We start from the raw sequence: 25,229 nt of genomic DNA on the forward strand, positions 1-25,229 counted from the left end.
TAGACAATCACTTCAATATGAGCCAGCAGTCTGCTGCAGCTGGCAAAAAAGCCAACACAGTGCTAGGCTGCATTAACAGAGGGATAGAATCAAGATCAAGTGAAGTACTAATACCACTTTACAATGCTTTGGTAAGGCCACACCTGGAATACTGCATCCAGTTTTGGTCACCACGATGTAAAAAAGATGTCGAGACTCTAGAAAGGGTACAGAGAAGAGCAAGAAAGATGATTAGGGGGCTGGAGGCTAAAACATATAGGGAACGGTTGCTGGAATTGGGTATGTGTAGTTTAACAAAGAGAAGAGTGAGGGGTGACATGATAGTTGGAGTAGATGACCTCCAAGGTCCCTTCCAACATCATCATCATCATCATCATCATCATCATCATCATCATCATCATCATCATTATTATTATTATTATTATTATTATTATTATTATTATTATTATTATTATTATTATTGCAAACCAAGTCTCTTTAATGATGAGCCAAATAGACAACAGATACCATATTTATTCAGACAGAATCTAAGTTGTACAAAATACATGTATTTGAAAAATATACATATTAGTACAAAATGAGGGAATTGTAAAAAGAATTTTAACAACTTTCCCCATTCGATGACCCTTGGAAAAAAGGAAAAGAACCACCCTTAGAGGTTAAAAAAAAAAACCTCCTCCCCAGCCAAGTGGATTAGCCTTAGGCAACCCCAAAAGAACATTCTGCAAATGGATTGATTGTATCCATTGGTGGGAAACAAAATGGGTAAGAATTGACTCACTTGTTTAGACTGAGACAGATTAAATTGACAGGATTAAATTCTACAAACACAGGATCCCACAGAAATTGCATTCCCTACCTTTCCCCAAGGCTAGCCTTGAGACCATCCGCCACCCAGGAAACCAGATACGGACAATCAAAATATCAAAAGATACATTATTAAACTAATCAAATATGCCTTCAGGTGTCTCAACCACAAAGGTTTAGAAAAGTATAAAAATCATTCTACTCACCCTTCCAATCAGCCAGCTGACCCAGAACTCGCTGCTGTTGTCATGCAGTTTCTGGCTTCCTAAATAAAACCTCCTTTCCTAGCAGTAGGCATGAGCTTAAATGGACTCCAGAAGATGGTAGAGGACAAGAAGACCTGGAGGAACATTGTCCATGGGGTCGCGATGGGTCGGACACAACTCTGTCTGTCTGTCTGTCTGTCTATATCTATCTATCTATCTATCTATCTATCTATCTATCTATCTATCTATCTATCTATCTATCTATCTATCTATCTATTTTATGTATACTGATTTTCTAAAACAAGTATTTGTATAACTCCTTTTTCTAACCACTAAGTATCTTGATCTGTGAGATTTTGTAGTGATTTCTATAATTTATTTTATTATTTATTCTATTATACGTAGCTTTTATAAGTCTCTGTGGGCTTACACTGCATCTCATTCTCTGAGCCTTCTTTTAGGTCTCTATCAGTAGTCTCATCAGCCAGCCATGTATTCCCTACAAAGTAGTGTGGCTTATAATACAAAAGTACTATAATCATGTTTTGTTTTTTTGTTTTTGTGTGTGGGGGGGTATTCCCACACAAATGCTACCAGGTTCTATTCTTTTACTGGATAACTATTGGCATTCTACTAGGTTTTTATGGGCTTCCTGATATATATAGTTTTGGCTTTCCCTGCTTATAATTGGCAGAATTATTAACCATTATCCAGTTTTTCCCCTACATGTGGCATGCAGAATAGACATTTTTTAAAAGCTGGAAGTAAAAATGTATCACAAATGAAGAAATATGTGCTCAGGCATTTTGCTTCACCGATCACTATTTACACTGCATCCCACATTATGTTAATTATCTGAAATATTATTATTATTCTATGTGATATGATACATGGTCCTGGAGGAAGGTATTGTATTCTTAATGGCAAATTATGTTAATGAACACACAAAAGTCAGTATTATTTAGATTTGTTAAGTATATTAATAAGCACACAAGTCAGTTTCATTTTGGTCTACAAGTCTCTTGAGGGAAATAAAAGATTAATAAACACTGAGAGTAGAAATAACTATGACTGCAGATAGATGTTTCACTCCATGAAAATTAGTGGGACAGCATTGACAGTAAGATATTTAACATTCTTAACAGCATAGAAGACATTATCTATAGAGACAAATAAGTCAGTTGTAAATTGAAAATTTAACAGAAAATATATTTCCCTCTTTTATGTAGCAAATTGGTATTTATTTTAAAATGCCTTATGTTTTGTATCTCAGGGTTGGCTTTATAACTTTTTTGCAGGAAGATAATTTAAGAGAATAATTGCATAAGACAGGGTTTTTTGATATAATGGAATAAGTTAAGTTGTTTTAAGGATGAGAACAAATGGTTTTAATATAATTTTTCAGAAATTGAACTTCAACCAGTATAGATTTAAAGACATGATGAAACAGAAGACAATTTGGAGAGATCTCTATGTAGCTAGTAAACAATGAATTAATTACATATGTTGGTACCTTTCCAGATGATAATTATAAAGAATAAAACACAGTTATAATTTGCAGAAATATCAAATCAGCAGTTAGGTGGTAAGTAAAGTTCTATCATTTTTTATTTAACAATATGCCATTAAATACATGTTCAAGAATGTTGTATATTAGTTTATTAGTTTAAAGGCTTTGTATTCTATTTTTTAGCCTAAAATCTGCTAGGGAAATTGAGAAAAAGATGTCTGTATCATTTACATAAAGACTTACAAATGCAGACAAATGCAAACTCAAAGAGCCATTATACAAAGAGGAAATTTCTGCTCTCAGGATTTCCAAGTAAAAGACTTGGCAAATTAATTTATTATTCATTTGCTAGATTTACATTGCCTTTCTTCTAAATTGTCCAATTTTTCAACGGTATCACAATTCTGTAGGAAAAGTGAGACATTATGATTATGGTCCAATGATTTTGAGTAATCTGTCACTGATGAAAATAGACCTGAAGAAGGTTTTTCTACTCCTAGGCAATTGATCAGTACATGAAGTAACAGAACTGAAAAAAAGGAAAGAAGAAAAGATGTGAAGGTGGTTGGTTCTTTAGTACAGTTGGATTAAAAGTGTCAATTCCCACTGCATGTTTGTGGTTCATGCTCAGATTCCTCTGATCATTCTGTCCACTTTTACATTTCTTGATGTTTTTTACATATCAAAATGACAGTTCCCAAATGTTATCTAACTACTTCTCCCTCATTTGTTTCCTTACAGTTATACTAGTTTTTTATAAATGAAATATGGAGAACCAAACCTGAAAATTAGATCAATTATAGAAAAATTAGCCTTACCAAAGAAATTTCAAATCTCCCTGGATATGAATAAAAGAAATGATAATATTTCTAAATGTTGTTTTATTGTTAAACATTAAAGTATTATTACTGAAAATGTGGATCCACATTGCTGAAAGAAATACTGAGATGTCAGAGGTCATAGTTCTAATAGGCTGCATCTCATTTTGTGGCCAAACTCTCTTGGAGTGAATAGAGGTTTCCACTTCAGGGGAAACTGTTTTGTTTTCCCCCCCAAAAAAAGTTGGACTATCATTTTCCTTTCCATTGTTGGAGAAGAGGATTTATTTATTCATTTGGTCTATATGTGATTTCTTTTAAAAATATTTTCCAGTGTATTGTATTTATTACCTATAATACTACCTAATGAATGTAAAATAAGAGGCTGTAAGTAAAGTTTTCTTTTTCTTAATGAATTAACTACATATTTAACATTGGCACCTTTTGCACATGTTAATTATGAAGAACAAAAAAGTAGTTATAATATGCAGAAATTTGGACTAAGCCTTCATATATGAACTGACCACTAACAGGTGAATTAGCATTGGCAAATTCATCTCATAATCTATCTCTATAGGAAAAAGAAATGCATGGTAAGATTCCTAAATCTTTTTAATTCTCTGTTTTTAAATAAGTTAAGTATTATTGTTGAAAATGTGCTTTCATGGCATTCGACATACTTTAAAAAAATGCTGAGATGTCCGACTTCAAATGTACAGTACTGTAGTTTGTGTCTCACTTTCTTCCCAAACTCTACAATAGACATTTTTGGTTTTTATTGGATGGGAGACTCCCTTTTCCTACTGAATGTTCATTTCCTTCTGATTGCTGCATAAATGGATTTATTAATTTATTTTGCTAATATATGAGGTCCTTTGATTAAATGTATTTAACAGTGGTATATATGTGTGTTTATCACCAAGTGAATATCAAAATAGCAAATGTTGTAACTTAAGTTCTCAAGATGTGTGTTCTCAAGATTTCCATGTAAGAGATACAGCAAATTACTGTTAGATTTATTGGCTAGATTTGCATTGCCTGTTTCTAGAAGCACAACGCACCATATATTGGAATTCTCCAACTTTCCAACACTACTGGATTCCTGTAGGAGTGCAGATTCATTATGATGGGTCCAATTATTCCAAAAATCTTTCATTGATGGAAATAGACGTGAACCAACTTTGTTCAATGCTTCAATGCCAATGCTTTTGATCACTACATGAGATAACACAACTGAAAAGAGGAAAGAAGAAAAAATGTGAAGTTGGTCATTGATCCTTTAGTAGAGATAAAATAATGGGTAAAAATGGAAAACAGTGTGCTCTAATATCCCCACCGTTCAACTTTGTTTTCCGTGCTCCGATCCTCTGTTCATTCAGTCCATGATTTACATTTCTTGATGTTTTCTCTTCTCTCCATATATCAAAATGCCACCACCAAAATTTTCTCTAACTGAGTTTTCCTCCTTTCTTTCCTTGTAGTTATGCCAGCTTTGACATAAATGAACATGGAGAATCAAACTACAGTGCCTTATTTTCTGCTTCTAGAATTTTCAAAAAATCGGCAACTGCAGCTTTTGCATTTCTTTTTTTTCTTTGTGTTATATCTTGCAACTGTAACAACAAATCTTCTCATCATCTCTGTAGTTGCTTTTGACCATCGACTGCATAGCCCCATGTACTTCTTTCTCATGAATTTATCTCTGCAAGACCTGGGCATTGTTTCAGTCATTGTCCCCAAATCCATGATAAATTCTCTCTTGGACACCGGACACATTTCTTACTTTGGTTGTGTTGCTCAATATTTTTTCTTTCTCTCCTTTGAAGCTTCTGATTTCTCTCTCCTGACAGTCATGGCATATGATCGGTATGTAGCCATTTGCCACCCACTGCACTATGAGATGGTGATGAACTGGAAATACTGTACTGAGATCATAATTCTAGTGTGGGTTACAGGTCTCCTCTATGGAATGTTACATACCACTGGCACTTTTTCCATCCTTTTTTGTTCTAATGTTGTTAATCAATTCTTCTGTGAACTTCCACAATTACTAAAACTATCCTGCTCTGGATTAAATCTACTTGAGGTTGGAATTCTTGTAGCCAGTATTATTGCTGGACTAGGTTGTTTTACATTTATAGTTGTATCTTATGCAGTGATCTTCAAGGCAGTGTTAAGAATCCCTTCTGAAACAGGAAGGCAAAAAGCTTTATCCACCTGTATTCCACACCTCACAATAGTGTCTATGTTATTATTAAGTGCATGCATTGCCTATCTGAGACCTGCCTCTAACACTCCGTCTTACATAGATTTTGGGTTGACTGTTCTATATTCACTTCTTCCACCTCTATTCAATCCAATCATTTATAGCCTGAGAAATAAAAATATCAAATTTGTCCTTTCTCAACTGTGGAGATTTTGATCAATTCTTTTATTATTGTTTATACTCTCTTCACCATAGTTTTTCCCTAGTTCTGTGAATAAAATGCCACCAGGTTCTATTCTTTTACTGGTTTCATTTTGGTGTACAAGTCTCTTGAGGGAAATAAAAGATTAATAAACACTGAGAGTAGAAATAACTATGACTGCAGATAGATGCTTCACTAAATGACAAATAGTGGGATGACATTTACTTAATGGTAAAGAGCAATTTGGAAATATTTCTGTGTAGACTTTTACTAATGAATTAACTACATAGTTAAAATTGGTGCCTTTTTCACATAGAGCCTTGGTGGAGCAGTGGGCTAATGCCTCCTTAAGTAACACCAGCTGCCTGCAATTAGTGCAGGTTCGCATCCCACCAGGCTCAAGGTTGACTCAGCCTTCCATCCTTCCGAGGTAGGTAAAATGAGGACCCAGATTGTTGGGGGCAATAAGCTGACTTTGTAATAATGCCGCTTGGGGTGTGTGTGAAAGCCCTAATAAGCAGGCATATACATAGAATGAAGGCTACTGCTAAGCTTGTAAGCCGCCCTGAGTCTTCGGAGAAGGGCGGGATATAAATAGAATTAAAATAAAAAAATTAAAAAAAATAATTATGAAGAATAAAAAACAGTTATAATTTGCAGACACTTGGACCAAACCTTCATGCATTAGCTGATCACTAACAGATGAATTAGCATTGGCAAATCCATCTCATAATCTATCTCTATAGGAAAAAGAAATGCATAGTAAGTGTAATGTATTGGGGTTTTCTTGTGTGCAAAGTTCACGTATCTGTAATTGCTGCTAACGGTTGCCTGTGTAACAGCTTGGGGTTTTAGCCAGACTTAAAGTCTCCTGTTCAGCCATTGGCTAATTTATGCGGGAACTGTATTACTTAAAATCTATTGGCTGCCACCTAGTGGCCAACTGGATAAATAGCGTGCAGACACATGCGCACTTCACTTCTGTTCCAGCAGCTCAATAAAGTATATTCCTGTTTCACCTGCTCGTCTCACCTCATGCTTTGAACCAACTCAATACATAACACTGGCGATGAGGGTGGGATCCTGCTTCCCATGAAGAGCTGCAACGAGTCACTAGGGTGAGGCCAGCGACGCGCCTGGCTGGGAACGTGTTCCCCACCCTCTGGTCAGCTAGTCCCCATGCTAGCGACCACGCGACCCTGTGAACCAGCTCCAGGGCCAGCTGGGAAGCAGGACAGAAGAAACAACTCTCTAGTCATGAAGACCTTCTGGAATGGCCAAGGTCGGAAAACTAGAAGAATTTGATGTCACTCACCCAGAGAGATGGTCATCATACATCGCATGGGTCAAGAATTACTTGAGAGCAAATCAGGTTTCTGAAGATGGCCTTAAGGCCACAACCCTCCTTTGCGTCTGTGGCCAAGCTACATTCAATATTGCAGAGAATCTCGTCCCGCTGGCCCAGATAGAGTCTGTAGCATTCATGGACTTGAAGAAAAGACTCAGTGAGCACTTCCAGCCAAAGCTATCAGTGATAGCATGGTGACACGTGTTCAAACAGCATTTTCAGCAACCAGGTGAAACAGCCACTGAATTCATTGCGGCGTTGAGATAAGCTTTGCATTTGTGCCAGTTTTCGGACCTGGACGAGAGGCTTTGGGACAGGCTTGTTTGCGGCATTCAGAGCAGAGAGTTGCAACAGAAACTATTTGCCAAATAAACTCTCTCGCTCCAAGAAGCTGTCAAAGAATCATGCCGGATGAAGCCACCGGAGGAGCTGTGAAGGCCATGTGGCCCACCAAAAGGACAATGCATGAGGAAGCAGTCCACCACGAGGACACCAAACTACTGGAAGAAGACGACCTCAACCAAGAAGTCAACAAGGTCCAGAAGCACCACAGCAAGGACACGAGCACTCTTGATAAGGTAGTTCCCTCTCTTTGGTGCTTGGGCTGTGGAGGCCACCAACTTTGAGCAGACTGCAAATTCCAAACAGCCACGTGTCGGGCCTGTGGGAAGACAGGCCACATTGCATCTGTCTGTTGGGGTCGCCAACAGGACCACAAGCAGCATGACAGTTCAAGGAGAGGTACCGGGGCCCCAGGGCAATTCAGAGTAGGGTTCTGCTCCAGTTGCAGAAGTGTCTGCTGCACGGGAGCTCGAAGGCCCCTCAAACCCAAATTCTGACTTCAGGTCAAACTGCAAGGCATTCCTTGCAGGATGGATCTGGATACCGGCTCGGCAGTGTTAATTATTTAACTGAATACCTTCAGACAAGTCTGCAGTTGCAGCAAGAGGTGGGCCAAGCTCAGGCCATCTGACAAACGCCTTACCGACTTTCAGAATTCCCTGGTCACCATCAAGGGTGAGGCTACATTGGCCATCAAGTTCAAGGAGTTTTTGGGGGCCCTGGATGTGGTTATGGTAGAGGGCCAGAGAGCAAGTCTCATAGGCCTTGATTGGTTTGATACCCTGGGAATCCAAGTTACAGGGATTAACTGGACACAAGCGGCGAACTTGGTGTCAGTATGCAAGGAGTTCACAGACATGTTTGACACTAGCCTGGGTCATTACCAGGGTCCTCCAACAGCCTTCAAGCTTGATCCTGCTGTAATGCCCATAAGGATCAAGCCCAGCAGAGTGCCATTCACGCTTAAGCATAAAATCGATGCAGAGCTGGACAAGCTAGTAAACCAGGGAATATTACAGCCCGTAGATGGGGGGGAGTGGGAAACTCCCATTGTCAAGCCACTTAAGGCCAATGGGAAAATCAGAATTTGTGCTGATTATAAATGTACCCTTAATAGGGCCTTGCAGCCACATGCGTACCTGGTGCCAGTTGTGAGCCACATCCTGGCATCACTGCAAGGGGGTACCATGTTCACAAAATTAGATTTGGCTCAGGCTTATCAACAGCTACCAGTTGATGAGGCCACCGCAGCTGCGCAAACAATCGTAACACACAGGGGGTGTGTTTAAAATCAAATGCCTCCAGTTTGGGGTTAGCGTGGCCCCAGGAATATTCCAGGGAGTAATGGAGCGCATGTTAAAGGGCATTCTGGGGGTTTGCTCCTATTTTGGCGATGTGCTCATTGCCGGTGAGTCCACTGAGGTGCTTGCCGGAAGGCTTAAGGCTGTTCTCCAATGGTTCTGCTCCACGGGACTTAAACTTAGAAGGGCCAAATGTAAAATTGGGGTCCCTTCTACTGAGTACCTGGGTTTCCACATTGATGCCAATGGCATCCACCCCGTCAACTCCAAATTGAGAGCCATTCAGATGGCACTTTCCCCCAAGTCAAAAGGAGAGCTTCCTACCTAACAAGGCCACTGTGGCAGAGCCATTACACCAGCTCTTGGATAAGAACGTCCCATGGAAGTGGACCAAGGTTCACGAAAGCAGTTTCAAGGCAGTAAAGGCACTACTGTCTTCTAATTCAGTGCTCATGAATTTCAATGAGAAATTGCCAGTCTGCCTGGCCTGTGATGCATCCGCTTATGGGGTGGGGGCTGTTCTAAGCCATTTGTCTAGAGATGGGACTCAAGTCCCAATTCCATACTACTCACGCACCCTGTCAGCTGCTGAGCAAAATTACGCTCAAATTGACAAAGAGGCTCTGGCCATCGTGGCCGGGGTGAAAAAATTCCACAATTACTTGTATGGCAGGGAATTCACAATATTCACTGATCACAAACCATTATTGGGGCTGTTCACTACTGACAGACAGACCCCCCCCAAATTCTTTCACCCAGAATGCTAAGGTGGTCCATTTTCCTGTCTACCTACAGATATAGGCTGACATTTAAACCTGGAAAAGACATGGGCCATGCTGATGGCCTAAGCAGGCTACCATTACCATATGTGGAGCCAGATCCGACTCCAGCCTCTCACATCTTGTCAATCCCAGATTTGCCTGAGTTCCCTCTGCATATGGAGGATGTGGCTGCAGAAACTGCTGCAGACAAAGTTCTGAGCAGGTTTCTGGCATGTGTTCACACAGGGTGGCTAGAAAATAGCTGTGGATCCTAATTCCAGAGTTATTTTACTCGCAGACATGAGCTTTCAGCTCATAAGGTGCATCCTGTGGGGGATCGGGGTAATTGTCCCCACTTCATTAAGGCAGCAGATATTGCAGTCTCTCCATGAGGGTCATCCGGGCATTGTCCAGATCAGGGGTGTCAAACTCAATTTCATTGAGGGCCGCATCAGCATTGTGGTTGCCCTCAGGGGGGCAGGTGGGTGTGGTCAAAGTGGGCATGGCCTACTGGGTGGGCATGGCTAGAGTGCGTATGGCCTACTGGGTGGGCGTGGCCAGCTCTACATCGTTCGCATCAAGGGTGCCTATGGGGGCCTAGGCAGGAGTGGGACAAATCTGAGGGTGTCTGGCAGAAGGAGGGTCTCTGGGCCAGGGCCAAGGCAGTGGGGGCCGTTCCCTCACTGTTTCCAGGATGGCTTCACGGGCCACATGAAACCACTTCACGGGCCAGATCCGGCCCCCAGGCCTTGTGTTTGACATGTCTGATCCAGATGAAGGCATTGGCATGGAGCTACCTTTGGTGGCCTGGGTTAGATAAGGCTATGGAGGCCCAGGTACATGGGTGTTACACGTTGTCAACAGTCCAGACCAGAAATGATGCAGGCTCCAGTTCACAGATGGGAGGAGACTCATACACCATGGTCAAGGATCCACATTGACTTTGTTGGCCCTTTCCAAGGGCAACTATTTCTGATAGTGGTTGACAGCTACTCCAAATGGTTGAAAGTAATTCCCACATCAACTATGACTACTGCTAGCACCATCCAGGTGCTTAGAAAGCTTTTTGCAACACATGGGCTGCCAGATGTCATAGTTTTGGATAACGGGGCCCAATTCACAGCAACAGAGTTCCAGGCCTTCTTGAGGGCAAACCTCATAAGGCACGCCATCTGTTTCCTTGCAGTTAAACAAACTTTTTTTTATAAATGAAACATGGAGAATAAAAACCTGAAAATTAGATCAATTGTAGGAAAATTAGCCTTAGCAAATTTCAAATCTCCCTGGATATGAATAAAAAATGATAATATTTGTAAATATTGTTTTATTTTTCAATATTAAACTATTATTATTTAAAATATTGAAATTGAAAGAAATATTGAGATGTCAGAGTTCATAATTGTAATAGGCTGCATCTCATTTTGTAGCCAAACTGTCCTGGAGAGAATAAAGGTTTTTACTTGATGGGGAAACTGTTTTTGTTTTTTTGTTTTTTTCAGATTGAGCTATCATTTTCTTTTTCATTGTTGGAGATGGGGATTTATTTAGTCATTTTGTTAATATATGATATGTTTTTTTTAATATTTTCCAGTGTATTGTATTTATTACATATAATACTAGCTAGTGAATGTTAAATAAGAGTGATGTTGTAGGTAAAGTTTTCTTTTTCTTCTGTTTAATTATATGTCATTAAATGCATGTTTAGGAATCTACTATTTATATATTAGATTTAGAGCTGATTATACTATTTTCTACTTTTTTTTCTTTAGTAGATGCAAAGGCAACTGAGATGAATACTTCCATCTATCACATAAAACACACACAAACAAACACAGGAACATACTCACACACACACACAAGCACACATTGCACCAGGGGGCAATATCTACTCTCAAGCTTTCCAAGTAAAAGATACAGCAACATACTGTTATATTTATTTGCTATATTTACACCGTTGTTCTTCCAGAAGCACAAAGCACCATACATAGCACATCCACCAATTTTTCAACACAATAACAATATTATATGAGTAGCAACAGATTGTAACTGGTCCAAAGATTCCCAGTAATCTCATATAACTGAAAGTAGACTTCAGCTAGGTTTTCCTAGTTGTACACAACCCTTTTGATCAGGATATGAAATAACCAAACTGGAAGTAGGAAAGAAAGGAAAGCATAAGGTTGGTGCTTGATTGTTTAGTGTGTGTGGATTACAAATTGATAGAAATTAACAAGGGAGAGCTTTTCTAAGCTAATGTACCCATCCTATATTTATTCTTTCTGTCTGTCTGTCTCTCTCTCTTTTTTTTCCTGTTCATGCTTTACACTTTGTTTTCTTTACTGTTCTCACCACATATCGAAATATCACTTCCCAAATTTTATTTAACTGCATCTCCCTCATCTTTTTCCTTGCAGTTATGCTCTGCAGCTTTCTGAGTAAACATGGAGAATCAAACCACAGTGCCTTACTTTTTGCTGCTGGAAATATCAAAAAAACACCCTATGCAGCTTTTACATTTCTTCTTGTTCTTTGTGTTATATCTGGCAACTGTAGCAACAAATCTTCTAATCATCTGTGCAGTAGTTTTTGATCATTAACTGCACAGCCCCATGTACCTCTTTCTAATGAATTTGGCTCTACAGGTGAAATTCAAAAAATTAGAATATCGTGCAAAAGTTCATTTATTTCAGTAATGCAACTTAAAAGGGGAAACTAATATATGAGATAGACTCATTACATGCAAAGCAAGATAGTTCAAGCCATGATTTGTCATAATTGTGATGATTATGGCGTACAGCTCATGAAAACCCCAAATTCTCAATCTCAGTAAATTAGAATATTGTGAAAAGGTGCAATATTCTAGGCTCAAAGTGTCCCACTCTAATCAGCTAATTAAGCCATAACACCTGCAAAGGGTTCCTGAGCCTTTAAATGGTCTCTTAGTCTGGTTCAGTAGGAATCACAATCATGGGGAAGACTGCTGACCTGACAGTTGTGCAGAAAACCATCACTGACACCCTCCATAAGGAGGGAAAGCCTCAAAAGGTAATTGCAAAAGAAGTTGGATGTTCCCAAAGTGCTGTATCAAAGCACATTAATAGAAAGTTAAGTGGAAGGGAAAAGTGTGGAAGAAAAAGGTGCACAAGCAGCAGGGATGACCGCAGCCTGGAGAGGATTGTCAGGAAAAGGCCATTCAAAAGTGTTGGGGACTTTCACAAGGAGTGGACTGAGGCTGGAGTCAGTTCATCAAGAGCCACCACACACAGATGGATCCTGGACATGGGCTTCAAATGTCGTATTCCTCTTGTCAAGCCGCTCCTGAACAACAAAAAACCTCAGAAGCATCTTACCTGGGCTAAAGAAAAACAGACCTGGTCTGTTGCTTAGTGGTCCAAAGTCCTCTTTTCTGATGAGAGCAACTTTTGCATCTCATTTGGAAACCAAGGACCCAGAGTCTGGAGGAAGAATGGAGAGGCACACACTGCAAGATGCTTGAAGTCCAGTGTGAAGTTTCCACAGTCTGTGTTGATTTGGGGAGCCATGTCATCTGCTGGTGTTGGTCCACTGTGTTTCATTAAGTCCAGGGTCAACGCAGCCATCTACCAGGAGATTTTGGAGCACTTCATGCTTCCTTCCGCAGATGAGCTTTATGGGGATGTTCACTTCATTTTCCAGCAGGACCTGGCACCTGCCCCACTGCCAAAAGCACCAAAACCTGGTTCAATGACCATGGGATTACTGTGCTTGATTGGCCAGCAAACTCGCCTGACCTGAACCCCATAGAGAATCTATGGGGCATTGTTGAAAGATGAGAGACATGAGACCGAACAATGCAGAAGAGCTGAAGGCCGCTATTGAAGCATCCTGGTCTTCCATAACACCTCAGCAGTGCCACAGGGTGATAGCTTCCATGCCACGCCGCATTGAGGCAGTAATTGCTGCAAAAGGGTCCCAAACCAAGTACTGAGTACATATGCATGCTTATACTTTTCAGAGGTCCGATATTGTTCTATGTACACTCCATGTTTTATTGATTGCATGTAATATTCTAATTTTCTGAGATTGTGGATTTGAGGTTTTCATGAGACATAATCATCACAATTATGACAAATCACGGCTTGAACTATCTTGCTTTGCATGTAATGAGTCTATCTCATATATTAGTTTCCCCTTTTAAGTTGCATTACTGAAATAAATGAACTTTTGCACGATATTCTAATTTTTCGAGTTTCACCTGTATAGGATATAGGCTCTGTTTCAGTGATTGTCCCTGGACCCACCTCAATCCACATCTTAGGAAATAAGAACTCTTGGATGCAAGTTTAGTCCAAAAAGGAAAATGTTTACTAGGATGAAATTGATTGTGGGAATACAAGACGGAATCTAACAAAGTTACATTTCAATCCTATATAAAACATTCCCATTTCAGCCCCTCCCCTCATCCATTTGGTCAGGCTCTCATCAGTTGCTAGGTGTCAGGTCCTTCCATGGGAAAGGGAACTCTCCTTGGTTTTATGGTTATTGCTTTCCTTTTCAGTTGTAAATGAAGATACAATCCAGACCTGTCTGTCCCCCTCCCTCCCCCAGTTAAAACATCCCCTGTTGTTTGAAAATCGCTTTAGTAACCATCCTCTCCCCCCCCCCCTCGGAGAGATGGCAGAATCCCCAGAAATAGCACGTTGTTCTACCTATACAATTATGAAATGTGATATAAATGGATTCTGACATTCGGCTCTCCTTTCAGAAAAAAGATGAGTCCATCTGTGGGATAAGAAAACATATAAATGTTAGCCTGGTTTGTTTGGATATTCTGTATGAAACCTCTTAAGCAACTTAGGTGCTTTAACATGGAGTTTGTTAACCCACTCATTTTCTGAGGAGGGGAGGTGTTTCCATGCCACTAAATATTGTATCGTTCCATGGTGTTTTCTGGAATCTAAGATTTCTTTCACTTCAAAATGTTGTTCTCCTTCCACCATGATGGGGGGTGGTGGTGGTGGGATTTTTGCTCGTAGTGGTGATTGTTGTTCTCTCTTTAATAGACTGCAGTGGAAGGTTGGGTGTATTCGTCTAAGATTTTTGGGTAGTTCTAATTCAACTGTTACTGGGTTTATGATTCTTTTAATTGGAAAGGGTCCAATATATTTTGGTCCTAGTTTTTTACAGGGTTGGAGTGATTTCAGGTATTTTGTGGATAAATATACCATCTCTCCTACCCTAAATGGTGTGGGATCGGTTCTTTTTTTGTCTGCCTGTGTCTTGTATGCTTTTCTGGCATCTTCCAACGCTTTCCTAACGATTGGCCATGTATTTTGTAATTGAGCAATCCATTCCTTCAGATCAGGGATAACCGGTTCTTTTGGGGTTAGTTCTGGTATTGGGTTGAAACTCTGGCCTGTAGCTACTTGAAAAGGAGTGTAACCTGTGCTTGAGTGGACTGCATTATTATATGCTACTTCTGCAAAAGGCAGTAGGTCCGTCCAGTCGGACTGCTGAAAATTAATATAGCATTTCTGCCATTTCCCTTGGGCTCATGGCATACATCCTGGGTTTTGGGAGTTTTGCCCCAGGTTTGAATTCTATGGTGCAGTCTGTGGGGCGGTGGGGGGGAAGCTCATCTGCTCTTTCCTCACTGAAAACCTCAGCCAGGTCCCTGTATTCCTCCGGTATCTCTGGTAATCCCTTCTCTTTCCCCACTGCTGCTGTCTCCTCCCTCTGGGTTGGGGGGGTGCTTTTGGGGTCTAAGTTCTTCTGCCCCCCTTTGGGAAATTGAGTTCTGCTGTCCTCCAGTTTATCCCGGGGTTCCATTTCTTCAGCCATTCCAGTCCTAGGATCATTGGGCATTCCATGCCTGGGGCCACTATAAACGTTATGTCCTCCTCATGGGGCCCCAGTGATAGGTGGATTGGTAAAGTGGCTAGGGTGGCTGGTCCTCCCCCTGCTATTGTCCCATCTAATTGACTAAAAGAGATTGGTTGTTTTAGCCTCCTCACTGGGATGCTCAATCTCTCCACCAGCGTTGGGCTGATAAGGCAGCGGATGCACCCAGAGTCTATCAGAGCTTTTATTTTGGCTGCTTCAGGCATAGGGGAAGCTAATATAGTCACTGTCTTAAGTATGGGTGGAAGGGGTCCACTTACCAATGGTTCTCCCTCTGAGCTGTCTTCCGAGGTGTCCACCGTCCCTGCGGTGCAGGCCGGAGTCCAGTCCCAGTTCCTGGCAGGAATTGTGGACTCTACAGCCTCTGTCCCCTTCATGGAAGATTCTTTCGTGTTGCCTTGGGGCTTCCCCGGCTTCTTGGAGGATGATGCCTCTGGTTTTCGTGGGGGGGCTTTTGAACGACATTCTGCAGCACGGTGGCCCTCTCTCCCGCAGTTGAAGCAACCTGTTGATTTTTTGGCTGTGGCTGGTGGTTTTTCCCCCTCGCGTGTTTGCTCGGGTGGCAGGTGGCCCCATGGTTTTCCTCTGTGGTGTCTCTTCAGTAGGTCTATTTCCACTTCCTCCGCCAGGATGTACCAGTCGTCGAGGTGGGGTGGGTCTCCTCGAGGCAGGCAAGCGTCATACAGGTCGTAGTTCAGACCGTCTTTGAAGTGGCTAAGGAGGATGTCCTCTGGCCAGTTCAGCTTGCTGGCAATGGCTCGGAATTCTTGGGTATAATCAGCCACTGCTCACCTGCCCTGCCTCACCGTTTTGATTCTCTTCCGGGCCTTACGGTCAGCCAAAGGATCCTCGAACCGCCGCCTCAAAGATGACATGAATCGGTTGAAGTCGTTGAGTTCTGGGGCGTTGTAGTCATGCAAGTTCACCACCCAGTCTGCAGCCGTCCCGTCCAAGGCAGATTGCACAATTCGGATGCGTGTTTTATCACTGGGGATGTCCCGTCCGTACTCTTCCATGTAGCTGAGGACTTGGGTTAGGAAAAATCCCAGTCGTGATGGCTCCCCCTTGAATTTGACTTCCAGGGGCGGGAGTCTTTGGTTGGAGCGTTGTCTGCGCCGTGGCCAGTATCGCTCCTCATCCTGGTCCCCATCTGTGGTTCTGGGGGGGTGGGTACTGCTGAGGCAGCAATTCCTGTTCCATTGGACGGCCCCGGGGTTTCAGGTGTTGGATCCCCTCCGTTACCTTTCCAGTTGCATCCCCAGGCGCTGCCTCGGTTGCGATTCTCAGCTCTCTCCTCCCTCAGTGAACTCAGGGTTGCTTTCATCAGATCAATGGCCTTTTCCAGGATCCGCTCCTCCTCGCTGGTGTGCAGGGAACTCTCCATCTCTTGCCTCCATTCCGGTTGGTGGTTACTACGCCTCAGGGTAGTTTCTCCTGAAGCCTTTTCCCACTCACTTTTCCTTCCAACGCCCATCGACCACCGGGGTTTTTGGTCGTACTGCTCCACTGCTTCTTCCCCGGGGGAATATGCTGCTTCAGCTTCCCATCGTCTCTGGGATTCCATTTGGGGGGAAGACTCCCCCTCCATGGGGCTTCCCTCCTCTCTTGCTTCGTCGCCAGACATTGTATTTGTTGCAAAGTCCCCTGGTAAGGTTTTCCCTTCCAGGTTGACTCTTAAAGCAGATTCCGTCTACTGTGAGGACCCACCTCAATCCACATCTTAGGAAATAAGAACTCTTGGATGCAAGTTTAGTCCAAAAAGGAAAATGTTTACTAGGATGGAATCGATTGTGGGAATACAAGACGGAATCTAACAAAGTTACATTTCAATCCTATATAAAACATTCCCATTTCAGCCCCTCCCCTCATCCATTTGGTCAGGCTCTCATCAGTTGCTAGGTGTCAGGTCCTTCCATGGGAAAGGGAACTCTCCTTGGTTTTATGGTTATTGCTTTCCTTTTCAGTTGTAAATGAAGATACAATCCAGACCTGTCTGTCCCCCTCCCTCCCCCAGTTAAAACATCCCCTGTTGTTTGAAAATCACTTTAGTAACCATCCTCCCCCCCCCCTCGGAGAGATGGCAGAATCCCCAGAAATAGTACGTTGTTCTACCTATACAATTATGAAATGTGATATAAATGGATTCTGACAGTCCCCAAATCCATGATAAATTCTCTCATGGACACCAGACACATCTCTTACTTTGGTTGCTTTGCCCAAGTCTTCACCTTTGCTTTTTTTGAAGCTGTAAAATCATAATTTCATTTTCTATTTTTAGGCCTTTGATTCTCTTCCATTGGAATTTAATATTTATTTATTTATTCAAAGCATTGGGGTTTTTTTTCAGCCAGAATCTGAGTTCATGCTCCCAGAACCCCTGACAAAACCTCTCCCTCTCTTAATCACTATTTCTGTCAAACTGATACATGCTACTGGAGAATCTTGGCTCTTAAGCTTTCAATATAAAAACATTTTCTTTTATGCACTGGTTTACTAAAATTGGGTCCTGTTTATTCTGTAGGACCTCAAGGTACCATCCATATCATTCCTTTTTTCACCATCATAATAACTCTTTAGGAATAATAAAAAGCTGAACACTAAAACTCCATAATGGAAGGTGAACTGAATCAAGTCTACCAAATCCTAGACAAACATTTGACTATGACAACAAGGAACAGGATTGGGAGGGATAATGTGAAAAGGTAACTCAAGTTTGGTGAATCATTTTCCTCCACATGGATAGAAATATAGAGAAATGCAGTTATTTTTTGTCATGTATCCACTTTTATATTTTTCTTTTAGTCTAACTAAATATTAAGTTAAAGCTTTGAAGATTTTATTTCATTTTATCTACCCTCTCTGCTTCTTTGCAGATCATACATGAAAATGGTCTGGCCATACATGAAAATGGTTAATGTGACCACAGTACCTTCTTATTTTCTGCTTCTGGAATTCTCAAAAACTTGACAGCTGCAACTTCTACACTTCTTCTCATTTTTAGTATTCTACTTGGCAACCATAATAGTAAACCTTCTAATCATTTTTGCAATAACTTTTGACTATTGACTGCACACGCTCATGTACTTCTTTCTGATGAATTTGGCTATGCAAGATCTGGGGTTGATTTCTGATATTGTTCCCAAATCCATGATAAATTCCCTCAAGGATTCCAGATGCATCTCTTACGTTGGTTGTGTTGCTCAAGTCTTCCTCTTTGTTTCTTTTGTAGCTTCTGATTTCTTCCTTCTCACAGTCATGGCATATGATTGGTATGTTGCCATTTGCCATCCACTGCACTATGAGATGATGCTGAACTGGAAAACCTGCACTGAAATAATGATTCTGGTTTGGGTCGCCAGTCTTCTCTATGGAATGATGCATACCAGTGGCACCTTTTCAGTCCATTATTGTTCTAATACTGTCAACCAGTTTTTCTGTGAAATTCCATATTTACTAAATCTATCTTGCTCTGGCTTTAATCTAGTTGAAGTTGGAGTACTTGTGGCAAGTGCCTTTGGTGGGTTATTTTTATTATTTTAGCTATGTCATGATCTTCAGCACAGTGTGGAGAATCCCATCTGTACAGGGAAGGCAAAAGGCCTTTTCTACTTGTGTTCCCCATCTTATAGTTGTTTCTATGATTACAATAACTGTAAGCTTTGCCTATTTGAGGCCTGCCTCAAATTCCACATCTTACTTAGATTTAGTATTAACTGTCCTATATTCCATTCTTCCACCCCTGCTCAACCCAATCATCTATAGTATGAGAAATAAGCATATTCTGTCTAAACTGGGGAAAATTTAAAATTTATTTATTTATGCTTTCTCATCTGTTTGATGTAACTGTACCTGTATCTTTTACTTTCATATTCCTGCTAAAAGGAAGAAGTTGTAGAAAGAAGTAAAGCTGAGATGCAAGCTAAATCTATTGTAACTGAAAGTTGCTGAGCCAAATCTGGCATCCTTAATCATTAGCCATCTTGGAAATGAAGTTAGTGGCATCTGATTCCCAAAATGACTCTTGCTTCAGACATTAGCAAAGCACTATCAGAGGAAATTAGGTATTCTCACTCTCACAAAAAATATTGTGAATAGGAGTCTATTTGGAGATAATTTGAGCGTTTGGCTTTGGTAGCAGAAGCATAGGTTTTATAAGCGTCTCAATTTAGGTCATAAATCATCAACAATTTTTGAGGAAAGGGATAAATTGCATTGTATACAAATTGTAATAAATAAATTATAAATTTAAATGTTAAAAGATTATAATACATTGTAAAGTGATGGTCTTGAAGCTCCTACTTTAGCATAGAAATTATTTCTTCTAAAGATCCAGTCCAACAGGATCTTTTTCTCTTCTGATGTCATTTATGTTAACAATGTCAACTAACAAATGCTCAACCAGTCAGGGTCAGTTACTTAGTTTATTTCCCTTTCCTTCTGGAACATCTAATTATGAAATTATCCCACTGGCATATGTGAACTTCTTATAGCTTTTATTTACATCACTAAAAACATCACAAAGAAACAAGAACAGTGTCACACAGTTTCAAGCAACTATTATATTACAAATACCCCATGCACAATCTGCATGTTCTCCTAGACCAAAGGTCTCCAACCTCTGGGCTGTGGATTGTACCAGTCTACAGCCTACCAGGAACCAGGCCACAGAAGCAAGTAAAGCCCCATCCATGCATGCATGGGATCCGGGTAGTATACAAAGTCATTCCTCTCTTGTCCATGGAAAAACTGCATTCCAGTCAGGTGCAGAAAGGTTTTGGGGCCTTTGTCCTAATCTCATGACTCCTTTTCAAAGGCCAGGTGGCAGTCATGTCTAGGATAGTTTTTGCACAAATTCATATTGTGTACCAGTAGAATCTTTTCCTGAAACGTGAGGTCCTGCATGTGTCCTGCAACTTTTCTAAGTGAGATGGGTGCAATATAGTTTGAATTGAGTAAACAAACAAACAAACAATATAGAACATCCTCTACATGGGGTTACCCTTGAAGAATATTTGGAAGCTAGAACTAGTAAAGAATGCAGAGCTATGGACAGTTCTCATGGCCCCTTGGAGAGCATATACAAAAAGTTTCTGCATGAGCTGCACTGGTTGCCAGTTTGCTTGTGGATCCATTTCACGGTATTAGCTTTTATGGCATCAGTGCATCATATCTGAGGGAATAAATAAATAAATAAATAAATAAATAAATAAATAAATAATATAGAACATCTTCTACATGGGGCTGATCCCACTTATTCCAATGGAAGGGATGTACTTTGGACCCCTTCTGCCAGAAAAAATTGGCTTGTGGGTTCCAGGAAAAGAGACTGCTGTGGCCCTCATCCTTTGGAATGCCTATGGAGATTCTCAATCATCCAGATCATGATTGTTCCAAAGATGGGTTTTTTTTCCTCCAAAAAGCAGCTGGACCTTCTTGGGTTTTTCCTTTAAAAACTTTGAAAAGTTAGAACTGAAGCAAAATAGGGGACACCCTTTGGAATTTTCTTCTCTTGGAGGTAAGGTCAGCTCTCAATAATTGTTACATCTTTCCCTTTTTCTACTGTTGTCCCCTAATATTTGCTTTTGTATTTTCACATTTTATGTTATAAATGAATAGAACTAATAAAAAATGGAAAAGAGAAAATATTAGGCTTTATGAATGGGATGTCAATAAAAATGCCAGTGAAGTATTATCATCCAAATTTTTGTTTTGGTAGATCTGCAGATCTCAAAGACGAATTTTTAAATTCACTGTCAATTTCTCTGTCCTTGTAGTAAAGCATACAATTTTTGAGATCATGTATTTTTTAAATTTGACTAAAGATGGATACGATAAATATTAATGAAATTTCCCACGATGTAGCAAAATTAGATAATTTATGTAAATAGCACAATATTGGAAATTGAGACTAATTAAATGGATAGAAGTTCCAATATCCAGTATGTAGAATTTATATTATCCTTGATATTACAAAATAATATAACAACCAACAATTTAGAAAGCAATAATAAAATAAAATCCCAGGTTATTAAATATGTTTCTGAACTTTTGGCAGGTTTCCTCAAATAATCTATATTTGAGTTTTCAGTTTGGAAAGTAAGAATTGTAAGTTTCAATCCTAATCCTATTGGCAACATCATCTATGATTGTCTGATGAAATGGGATGATTGATATTAGAATATTCTCAAATGCATTACCTGTTAATGGCTAATTGCATTCATAAAAAAACTCACAATGATAGTTTTATTTTGTCTAGTTTTCATTGTGTATTTTTGATATGCAATTGCCTCTTGAGAGAAACAAAATAATTAATAAGCTTGCTGAATATAAAGGCAGCCTTTTTCTCTGAAGATAGATCTGAGCATACTTTTATGCATGTATTATAGGGCCAATATTTAACAGTCTATAAAGCTACAATAATTCTGTGAAGAAAAATCGTACAGTAAGTACTCATAGTGTGCATATTAGCCATTCAACAGAAAAGCAATTCCCCTCTTATTGAGATAAACTGGCATTTATTTAAATTAAAATTACATGACTGTGCATTTGTTTCTTAAGGTAATTTTCACACTGAGAAAAGGATTTAATAAAATGATATTATGTGCTAGTGTTCTTCTAGAATGTCAAGGGAAGGAAGATTTCAAGGAGAGATTTATTTTCAGACATTTGGTCCTAAAGACAGACTAGATTAAAGATAATTAAATCTATATACAATCATATTGTGAATCAGAAAAAAAGAGAATCTATAGCTGGTGATTGCATCCTAAATAGAAAATCAAGTGCATATTAAATATAAAAGTTTAATGTTAACAAAGAAAATGTTAACTGGAGAATTTTGAGCAGAATGTGAGAATGTCATCCTGAGTTGTCATTTTTCTTGATAAAAGTATGCTTTCTTCATGTATTGTAATTTTAGGTATCACCTGGTAAATATGATATGAGAATTATTTTTATTTTTGTAAAATTTCAGTGTACTATTACTGTATTTTAATGTACTTTTATATGGGTATTTGTCAACCAATATTAATGCTATTATTTTTTCAGCCACAACATTCCCAGAACTACTGATAAAACGAATCTCTCTCTCGTGTGCATGTGTGCCTGTTTGTATGTCCCTGTTTGTTTGTGCGTGTGTGCATATGTGTGTATGATTTACACAAATTCAAGCACTTGGAAATCTGTTCCCTCAAGTTAAGATGTTACTTTCTCTTGTAGATTTGTATCCTGCCTTTCCTTCAAGAGCTCACTCTATATATTGGAGATTTGTCTCCAATTTTTCATCACTGTAGCAATTCTGCAAGGAGGATAAGAAATAATTACTGTTCCAAAAATTCAGGAAATTTCCAAAAGGTCTTGCAAGTCCTATACAAACAGTGCAACCAGGAAAAGAATGGAGTGGAAGGAAATAACTTGTGATCAATAGGTTTATCATGGACTGATGTATAGGGATAACTCTGTGATTAGGCACAGGAATGAACTGCATCCATTCTTTTAATTATGTAATTCTCTTTTAATTCTTTACATTTTTTCAGTCTACTTTTTATTCTGTTCACATTTTTATCATGATAATAGTTCACTATTTCATTTAATTGTATATCGCATCTATGTTTATAAATTAATTAAATTAAATCATAAACATGAATAATCACACAACAGTGCCTTATTTTTTACTCCTGGAATTCTCAAAGAATCGACATTTTCAGCTTTTACATTTCTTTGTGTTCTTTGTGTTATATCTGACAACTATAACAGCTAATTTTCTAATTATCATGGCAGTAACTTTAGATAATCAATTGCATAGCCCTATGTACTGGTTTCTGATGAACTTGGCTATACAGGATTTAGGCTCAGTTTCTGTTATAGTCCCAAAAGCCATGGTGAATTCCCTCATGGAGACTAGGTATATCTCTTACTCAGGATGTGCTGCTCAAGTCTTCATATTTATCTCCTTTGCAGCTTCTGATTTATCCCTCCTGACTGTCATGGCATATGATCGATATGTTGCCATTTGCCATCCATTGCACTATGAGATGGTGATGAATTGGAAATCCTGCACTGAAATGATGATTCTGGTTTGGGTCACCAGTGTTCTCTATGGAACACTGCATACTACTGGCACTTTTTTAATTCCTTTTTGTTCTAATATTGTCAACCAGTTCTTCTGTGAAATTCCGCACTTGCTAAAGCTATCCTGCTCTGGCTTCAATCTAGTTGAACTTGCAGTTCTTATGGCCAGTGTCATTGCAGGAATTGGTTGTTTTAATTTTATTATTGCATCTTATGTCATGATATTCAAGGCAGTGCTTAGAATTCGTTCTGAAAAAGGAAGGCAAAAAGCTTTATCCACTTGTGTTCCTCACCTTATAGTAGTATCTATGTTTTTATTAACTGGATGTTTTGCTTACCTGAGGCCTCCCTCTAATACTCCATCTTATTTAGATTTTGGGTTGACTGTTCTGTATTCCCTCCTTCCACCCCTGTTCAATCCAATAATCTACAGCAGGAGAAATATGAATATCAAACTTGTCCTTTCAAAACTCTGGAAATTCTAAAAATTACCTTTAATGTTGTTTCTATTCTGTTCATCACAGTTTTGTGTTTTCCTATCTTTTCCTTACATATTTGAATTAAGGGTAAATTAAAAAGGAAGCACAATTGAAATTCAGGCAAATCCAATCTTTCAATCCAGAATGATAGAACTTCAAAAATTGCTGAGTTCCTGATTACTGTCAATGCAGTTTACAGAGGCTAAATGTAAATATTTGGCAGCTTCTAGCATGCCACAGGCTAACATCCCCTGGTCTTTAGTGAAATAGGATCATGGTGTAATGTGATTATGAAAAACATCTGTAATTGAAAGGAGGTTTAAACAATATTTCCTATTTTTCTCTGTTCTTTAGGTATAAAATGGCTTCTCCTCTAATGCTTGCATAATAATATAGTCAATTAAAGCTAGTTAAATCCAAAAGTACACAGGGCTCCTCTCTCTTTAAATGATTACACAGTTTAATATTTTGCTCCTTCAAATCAAAATGGACTCCTGACAACTATCTGGAGAAGTCCCTGCAGTTCTGTTGGCAATGTTTTTTGTTGTTGTTGTTTGTTTGTTTTTTAAGAGAGGGTTACCATTATCTCCTTCCTAGGGCAGAAAGAGAGAAAAAGAGAGAGACTGGCCCAAAGAAATGCAGCTGGCTTTGTTCATAAGGCATACTAGAGTTTGCAGCCCTCCAATTTTTAGCCTGTTATGCTAAATTATTCTCACACAATTTAGTTGAAGTGTATTATTTCTTTTCCTTAAAAATGTTCTGACAAAACCAGACACTTGGCAGGAAGGGCAGGATGGGTGAGCATGTAGCATGTCGATAACCACAAGAAATAAAAAGGGCAAGGAGAGTAATTAGGATGATGGATAATAGTAACAGAATATCATATGTGTTTCAGAAATCTTAAAACTTGATACAAAGGGGAAAAGATAACTTATGATTCCTGGTCTAATACCTGGAGAAGGGCTGATAGATAAAAAAATACACAATGAAGGAGATCTTGAAAAGAGGGAAGATTTGGTTAAATACTTTGGGGTTCTTTATAAGTGTACTTTGGAAGGTGCCAAGTACTTACTGGATTTATCTAGCCAAGCTCAGTAGCTTCTTTTGATAAAGGCGAGGGATTTCCAGCTAAAGGGATATGACATTTTAGTCCTCTATTTAATATTGCTGTCTTGTTCTCCTGCTTTATCTATGAATATATCTTGTCTACATTATACTTTGCATTTAAAATTATTTTTCTCTGCTTTGCTTAATAAAATCATGTTATTTGCCTAATTTGTATGACTATTGCTTTCATGAATC

General features: G+C 39.5%; 2 protein-coding genes across 2 annotated transcripts in view; both read left to right on the top strand.

Annotated features, from left to right (window-relative positions):
- Window positions 1-4,848: 4,848 nt before the first annotated feature.
- Window positions 4,849-25,229, top strand: part of LOC308678730 (olfactory receptor 14A16-like) — a gene marked incomplete at both ends in the record, with an annotated part of 35,055 nt that continues 14,674 nt past the window's right edge. The window contains one exon of the mRNA XM_081345964.1: window positions 4,849-5,207. Coding sequence (XP_081202090.1) covers window positions 4,849-5,207 — 359 coding nt within the window. The remainder of the gene's footprint in view (window positions 5,208-25,229) is intronic.
- LOC308677216 (olfactory receptor 14A16-like) lies at window positions 23,019-23,933 on the top strand (the record flags this gene model as incomplete). Its single annotated transcript, XM_081343432.1, has 1 exon — window positions 23,019-23,933. One exon carries the CDS (start codon window positions 23,019-23,021, stop codon window positions 23,931-23,933), a length of 915 nt encoding a protein of 304 aa, XP_081199558.1.

The sequence above is a fragment of the Vipera berus genome, assembly GCF_964194415.1.
Source record: "Vipera berus genome assembly, chromosome: Z".
NCBI classification, from domain to species: Eukaryota; Metazoa; Chordata; class Lepidosauria; order Squamata; family Viperidae; genus Vipera; species Vipera berus.